Below are 8,227 nucleotides of genomic sequence, written 5' to 3'. Positions count from 1 at the left end.
CTCAAGATGACACCCTCCAGAGGTCGTTTGCCTACAACTCCCAGCACCCAAAAAGGGGAGTTGTAGTTCAGCAACACCTGGGAGTCACTAGCTCGGGCAAGTCCGGTGTCCCCAGAGCCTCTCGCTTTGGAGTCGAGGCGCTCATGCGGAACTTACTCCCGAGTAGACGCTGGAGACAGCCCTGCAAGCTGGAGCTGGATCTCACCCAGTGTGGCTGTGTAGGTGGGGAGGGGGGGGACAGCTTCCCCTTCTCAGCTGCTGCTGGTTCCTCCTCCTCCTCTCCTTCCCTAAGAGCTCAAGCTACTACCGGAAACCGATATTTTTTTGCTGCTGCTGCCGCTGTGTCTTCTTTTTGCAAAGTTGTTTGGAAGCAAACAGAGGCGCAGTCAGAGGCGCTGCAAAGCAGCATCGGCGGCGGAGCTGGTTTCTTTGCAACTTCCGAACGAACCCTGGACTTTTCTTTTTCTCTTCGCCAGCCTGGAAAGTTGTTGAACCTCCATCTCCCCGTTCCCTCCCCAGCGCCCAAACCCGGCATGTTTGATCCGCCGGCTGCTGCTGCTGCTGCTGCTTGCAAGCTCCGGGATTTCGGCAGAGCCCGGGCGAAGGATGGAAGAACAGCCCCGAGGCTCCTGAGAAGGCATTAAAAAGCGATCTCCGAGCGAAGAAGCGCGCCCGGCGTGTTTGGAGAGGAATCCAGATAATAATAAGAATTATTATTATTATTTTTGCAAGGGGTGGGAGACGCATCGCCCTCCTCTTTCCTCTCTCCCTCCCCCCCCCATCTCCACCATGGAAGATGTGAGTAATGTTTCAAGTGCAATGGGTTGGCAAAGGAAGGCAGCTTAAAAGGGCTTTGCATACTTGGGAGGGAGAAGGAATGGGCGAGATGTGGCGAGTTACAAGATAGAGGAGGGAGGAATGCGCCCCTTTTCTGTTCCTTCAAGAAGTTAAGTTTCTAGTCCGCTGGGTCCAACTGCTTGCTTTCCTCTTGGCTCGGCGTGTGTTTGATCCTGTGATTATTTAGATTTCATATCAGCCCTTCGCTGTGGGGCCCCGGGCGGGTTACAGCCGTGTGAAAACACAATATTAAAATCAGTTTAAACAAATTGCGGTCAAGAGAATAGGATGGATCCTAGATCGATAGATTGTCAGAAACTAGGGTACAGAGCAAGCAACAGAAACTACCTTCTTAAACATTCTTACCCAGATCTTGTTTTGAAAGTTGACTGAACTTGTTAACTTTAACATCCGAAGAGGAGTAAGTCAGTTTCAAAAGCTTTTTTTTTTTGGGGGGGGGTTAGGAAAAGCTGGTGGAGGGCAAATATGTGGAGTAGAGGATAGAAGTAATTGGGGACGACGACTGGACGCTTCCCCCTTCCCCCTGCTTCCTGCTGAAATTAAACAGAGGGAGCTCTCAAAAGGGCCTGGATGAAAGTCTTTTTAAAAGTTTGTTTTCCTATTGGCATGGAATGGTCTTTGGCCTGGGAAAAGGAGAGGGAGGAAAACATAGCTTGTTTTGTTGATGGATGTCCGAGGCTGCTGGAAAAGGAGCACGTGCTTCAGAGGTCTCTTTGGAGTTGGTTTGCCCTGCTATGAGAAAACTCAGGCGGTGGACGAAAGTTGCCAAGCTTCCTGCTCTAACCTTGCTCCTGTGCCTTTTGTAGCCGCTTAGCACACTCCAGTCTTAGGCATCAAGTGTCGGTGGGACAGCTTTGCTGGCTTAATTCCTGGGCACCAAGTTGCTGTTGAAAACAGTGGAGCAGGGCCAATTTAAAAAATAAAACAAAAGCTGGCAATGCTTAGGTAGCAGTTGCTGATAAATTGAACTGGGTGAACCTCGCTGTAGGAAATGATGCTTTTGGCTCAAGACAGCTGGGTGTGTGTGGGTGTTTCTTGGTTGCCATGGCTCACAAGAAGCAGGGAATTGTCATAGTCCAGGGTAGAAGGGGCCAGGCTCAGGCATCCTCAATCTCTCCAGATGGTAGTGACCCATTGTGCAACTCTGACATGCAGTCTGATGAAGCAACCTGAGAGAAATGCCTTTAAGGACTGTTGCTCCGTGGTAGAATGTCTGCTTTGCATGTTGAAGTTCCAAGGTTTGATCCTGGTAGGATTAGGAACGCCCCTAAACTGAAACCCTGGAGAGCTGCTGCCAGTCAGTGTGGACAGTACTGAGCTAGATGGACCAGTGGTCCGATTCAGTATAAGGGAGCTTCCTATTTTCCAGTTGGTTGGGATGGAGAGGCCTGTATCTCACTGACAGAGCATCTGTTTTGCATGTAATAGGTCCCAATTTCGATCCCCAGTGTCTCTAGGTAGGGCCGGGAAAGACCAGAGAGCTGCTGCCAGTTAGTGCAAACAGTATGCAGCTAGGTGGGCCAGTGGTCTGACTCAGTATGAGGCAGCTTCCTATGTCTCATGGACACATCTTAGCAATCCCTCCCTGGACCCAGCAGCATCCTTGACAATGACCCACACCCATAGCTATTGATAGTTTGTGGGCAAATAACTCGATAAATTAATACTCAAACTCATAGGAGCATAGGAAGCTGCCAAGTCGCATCATTAGTTTACCTGGCTCAATATTGTCTACAACTGGGAAAGCAAACATTGTGTCTTCCAGATGTGGGACTACAACTCCCATCAGCCCCAGCCAGCAAGTCAGGAATGATGGGAGTTGCAGTGTAGCAGCACATTAGTGGGTCCCCCTGGTTTACATTGACTGGCAGTAGCTCTCCAGGGTTTCAGACAGTAAATCTTTTCCAGACCTTCTTGGAGATGCCAGGGATTAAACATGGGACCTTCTGCATGCAAAGCATGCGCACTGCCGGTGAACTATTGCCCTTCCTACATTTTGTGCTTGGAAGCAATTCAGTACAGACCACCGGGCTATTTAAACTCTTGACATAATTAATTCAAAGGGTCACAAGAAGGCAACTGAACCCATTATATTTACTACATTCTGCCTCTCCTGTGCTGATGTTGCTGCAATAGGATATAGGTGGTAACCCAAGATAGAGACCTGCTTTGCTAAGAGCACTTAGCATGCTTTCAGTGTGTGCTTATTTGCAGCTAAAAACTACTTTCCTATATAGGTTAGCATGCTTCTCCTTTAAAATGTTGTTTATTCTTTTGGGCATCTCTACCCAAATCGCCTCTGGCCTGGGGTGTACCGTTTTCCCTCATCCTAGAGTTTAAATGGGTCTGTCCAGAAGATCAGGCTGCTGCTGCTTCTTTCTTTCCCTGGTTTCCCCCTTGTTTTGCATTTTGAAACTCTTGCCTTTTCAAATGGGGCTGCTGCTTCCTTCTGCCAACAAACTCGTGCTTGCACCAATTCTGTCAGGGCACTTTTGTACTGGCAACCCATAAGCTGCTTTCTCTCTGCTAATGGGCTGTTGCACTATCGAGTGGGTTTTGTTTTGTTTTTAAAAGAGATTTCATGGAGCCTTCAGCTGTTCCGTCCTCTTGGAGAAATGGGAAGTGGGGAAAGGAAAAGAGATGGCTTGCAAGGCTTTATAAGGGCATGGCGATGCTACAGATGTAAACCAGTTTCAATCCTGTTGGGCAGTGAAGAATAAGAGCATATACAGTACAGTATTTACTCATCGGACTTTTTAAAAAGGTTCAGTACTGCTACTATCTCCGCAGTGCTTCTTGGGAACTGTAGTTCTGTGAGGCATTCTGTGATTCCCAGAAAAGTGTGGGTGAAGCCGCAACAATTATATTGTTAAAATCTATATAAGTTTGCCGTGGAGACATAGCATGTTGCTTTATACTGAGTCTGATCATTGTCCATCAAGCTTGGTTTAGTCCACAGTTTCCCAAACGAATCTTCAGTTGTTGTTTTTGGACTACAACTCCCATCATCCCTAGGTACTAGGACCAGTGGCCAGGGATGATGGGAGTTATAGTTCAAAAGCAGCTGGAGACTCAACTTTGGGAAACCCTGGTTTAGTCTACATTGTGGCCTTCTAGATGTTGCTGGACTCCAGCTTTCATCATCCCTGTCCGTTGGCCCATGCTTGCTGGTGCGATGGGAGGTACAGTCCGACAACATCTGGAGGGCCACAGGTTCCCCATTCCTGGTCCACACTGATTGACAGTGGCTCTCCAGGTTTTCAGAAAGGAGAGTTCCCCAAAATTACCTGGAGAGGCTGGGGCTTGAACCTAGAATCATTTGCATGCAAAACCTCAAGACCGACCCTACCATTAGGCAGAGTGAGGAAGCTGCCTCAGGTGGTAGATGCTGAGGGTTGGGGAATGGACAAAGCTGTGTGTGCCATATTGTGAACACTAGGTGAGCCTATTGACCTCAGGTGCAGCGGAAGGCACTGTCCCATTACCGGAGCTGAAGTAAGATTCAGCTGTCAGTCTGGTTAGATTTTTTACCCACAATGTAGCAGAAGGGAAGGCATCATTTTATTCTTTGCCTCAGGTAGCAAAAAGCCTTGGACTGGCTCTGCAAAGTATGGGCTAGGCTAGAGTGTCCTTCAGCCTTGGGTCCCCAGACACTGTTGGACTACAGTTCTCATTAGCTGGGAGTTGTAGTCAAACCATTTCAGCCCCAAGGTGCTGCAGCTTACGGTAATTAGTTGTCCTTTGTCATCACTGTGCTGTACTCAGGTGGTTGAGGGAATGGTGACATATCTTGCAAGTATGGCATTGAGCAGTGGGTTTGTTTCAGGATTAGTTAACACACAGGATAGGTCAACTACAGGTGTCATCTCTAGGCTGAGCCTGCCATGTTCATGACCATTTAAGGAATTATAACAAGGATAGGGAACTTGTGGCCTCTATATATTGTTGGACTCCACTTCCCATCAGTCCCAGCCAGCACAGATAATGGCCAGGGATGATGGGAATTGTGGTCCAGCAGTTACGAAAGGACTGCAAGTTCCCCATACCTGGAAAATATACTTTGCCTTTGACTAGCATTTGGTATTCTCAGCTAAACCGTTACTGAACAGGGAGGTTACATTGACCTATTTTGGCTAGTATCCACTGATCATGCTAATTAAGAGATGATAGATTTGATTCATTTTTAAAGCTAGTTGCCATCACTATATCTTCTTATTTCCTTTTTCACATTCACACTGTTATCTTCCTTAATTGTTTCCAGGATTTTAGGCAACAGAAAATTGCAAAGGTGCTTTTTTTACAATCTTGTGCCATTTTTATTTGCAAGAAAAGAAATCTTTTTTTCTATGTCTGCGCTTTCATAAAAAAACAAAAACAAATACAGTATACCAATTTGTAAAAAGGTCAATTAAAACATCAGTAAATACTGGTTACTAAAAAAGAAATTCACATTGCAAAGGCCTGTCTGAAACACATTTTTTAAAGATTCCTGCTGAAACTCTAGTGGTATGGAGTTCCACAGGACTGGGTCTGTCACACTAAAGGCTTGGTCCCTTGTAAAGCCCAGCAGAACCTCCATAGACAACTTAACTGCAAAAAAATAATCATTTTTGAAAGTGTTTGAGGGCAACTGCTTTGAAAGGATTGCAAAAGGAAATTGTGGCCTCAGATCTTCAGGAAGCAACTGTCCACAAGTTTGCTCACCACATTGAGTGCCCACCAACCCAACAGGCATGCTTGTTGGAACTTAAGTCTGTGTTGCAGAGTCCTCTGAGTGCCTTGGAGGCAATAGAAGACATGTTTAAGCCCTCTTCCTGACTGCCTCTGAGTTTATGCTGCACCTTGTAGATTCTCCAAGTGCCTCTGAATGAAGCTGAATGGGAAATAGGATTCACACACTCCACCGTTGTTCCCTATTGGGAAAGGGGCAGGGGTCCTGGCAAGCCTATATAATAATAATAATAATTTATTATTTATACCCTGCCCATCTGGCTGGGCTTCCCCAGCCACTCTGGGCGTCTTCCAAAAAAAATTAAAATACTGTCATACATCAAACATTAAAAGCTTCCCTAAACAGGGCTGCCTTCAGATGTCTTCTAGAAGTCTGGTAGTTGTTGTTCTCTTTGACATCTGGTGGGAGGGCGTTCCACAGGGAGGGCGTCACTACCGAGAAGGCCCTCTGCCTGGTTCCCTGTAACTTGGCTTCTCGCAGTGAGGGAACTGCCAGAAGGCCCTCGGTGCTGGACCTCAATGTTCGGGTAGAACAATGGGGGTGGAGACGCTCCTTCAGATATACAGCCTAAACGTTAGATTACTATTAAAGCCATCTAACATTTGTCAACTTCTCCCTCAAATTGGAATTTCTTTTTCTTTCTTTCTTTTTTTTTTTTTGCATTTTAAAATTTTATTGGTTTCCAACCAATTATACATTTTTATCCATATCATAACATTCTTATCCATTTTGGACTTCCTTCAACGTTACTGACAATCATTTGTAGTTTTCCCTTTCATACGCATTCCATTCTTACATATTGCCGTTTTCCCTCCCTTCCTTCATTATTTCTATTCGACAATACTTATTGATTCTTTACAGTGCCTCTTTTAAACCCACCAGCGTTGTATTTACATCACAGTTGTTTTCCAGATACCCCACAAATTTCCCCCAGTCTTGAATAAACTTTTGGTCTTTAGTGTATCTAATTTTCCCTGTTAATTTATCCAATTCTACATATTCTATCAATTTTTCTCTCCACTCTTCCACCGTTGGAGTTTCCTCCTGCTTCCATCTCTGTGCTAGCACGATTCTTGCGGCCGTTGCCGCATACTGAAAAAGTTTGCGGTCCTTTCTTTCTATATCTTTTCTTACAATACCCAATAGGAAGATTTCTGGTCTCTTAACAAAGGTGTATCTCAACATCTTTTTCATTTCGTTATAGATCTCCTCCCAAAAACTTTTAATTTTTTTGCATTCCCACCATTGATGGTAAAATGTCCCCTCTGTCTGTCTGCATTTCCAGCATTTGTTATCTACTTTGTACATCCTTGCCAACTTCACTGGTGTCATATACCACCTGTAAAGCATCTTCATCATATTTTCTTTCAAAAGCGTACAGGCCGTAAATTTTATATTCACCTTCCATAGCCTTTCCCAGTCCTCCAATTGGATATTGTATCCGAAATCCCTTGCCCACTGGACCATCACTGATTTCACTTCCTCGTCCTTCGTATTCCATTCCAACAGTATTTTATACATTTTCGACAGATTTTTACATTCATTATTCACTATCTCCTTTTGATACCTAGACTCTTTTTCCTCGTAACCCCTTTCCTTCACCTCCTTTTTGAACATTTCGTTAATCTGAAAATAGTGCAACCAATCATATGTGAAAACTTTAACCTGGTCATATGGTTTTACTTTCCACTTTCCTCCTTCGTTTGTCACCATTTCTTCATATTTTCCCCACTTTCCTCTCATGTTGATTTTCTTTACCCCCATTATCTCTAACGGAGATAACCAGTGAGGAGTTTTGGGTTCTAGTATATTTTTATATCTATCCCAAACCTCTATTAGAGCGCCTCTGAAAACATGGTTGCTAAACCTCTTGTGAACCCTCTTTTTGTCGCACCAGAGGTAGGCGTGCCACCCAAATCTGTTATTAAATCCTTCCACGTCTAAAAGTTCATTATTCTCCAATTTTACCCACTCTTTTATCCAGCACAAACATGCTGCCTCATAGTACAATCTCATGTCTGGTAGGGAGAAGCCACCTCTTTCTTTTATATCGGTCAATAGTTTAAATTTAATTCTGGGCTTCTTCCCTTCCCAGACATATCTTGAGATCACCTTTTGCCAATCTTTGAAATCTTTTGTGCCTTTTATTATGGGTATAGTTTGGAACAAAAATAACAGCTTGGGGAGCACCATCATTTTAATCATTGATATTCGTCCCCAGAAAGATAGTTTCATTCTGGCCCATGTCTCCATATCTTTTTTTATTCTATTCCAAACTGGGGTGTAATTGTTTTGGTACAAATCAATGTTCTTTCCGGAAAGCCATATTCCCAGGTACTTAACTTTTCTAGCTACCTCAATCCCTGTTCTTTGCTGCAGTATCTCGATCTTATCTTGGTCTAGATTTTTGACAATCATTTTTGTTTTCCCTTTGTTCAATTTAAAACCTGCTAAATTTCCAAATTTCCCCATCTCTTCCAAACTCTCCTTTATGCTTTCTATCGGCTCTTCCACAGTCAAAACCACATCGTCTGCATAGGCTTTAACCTTATACTCATTAGCCCCTAATGTGACCCCTTTGATTTGCCTGTTTTGTCTTATTGCATTTAGTAAGATTTCCAGAGTCACTATAAATAA

The 8,227-nt window shown here is 44.4% G+C and overlaps 1 protein-coding gene across 2 annotated transcripts in view; it reads left to right on the top strand.

The window, feature by feature from the left end:
• The first annotated feature begins 308 nt into the window (after positions 1–308).
• Positions 309–8,227, top strand: part of PLEKHO2 (pleckstrin homology domain containing O2) — a 37,467-nt gene continuing 29,548 nt past the window's right edge. For both annotated transcript variants that reach the window (XR_014213413.1, XM_082198565.1), the window contains exon 1: positions 309–798. Coding sequence is in view for 1 of the 2 variants with exons in the window: in XM_082198565.1 (XP_082054691.1) it covers positions 790–798 (9 nt within the window). In the remaining variant the exon portion in view is untranslated. The remainder of the gene's footprint in view (positions 799–8,227) is intronic.

This window comes from Podarcis vaucheri (genome assembly GCF_965113315.1).
Source record: "Podarcis vaucheri genome assembly, chromosome: 14".
Lineage (NCBI taxonomy): Eukaryota > Metazoa > Chordata > Lepidosauria > Squamata > Lacertidae > Podarcis > Podarcis vaucheri.
This window is presented reverse-complemented; position numbering and strand designations above follow the sequence as displayed.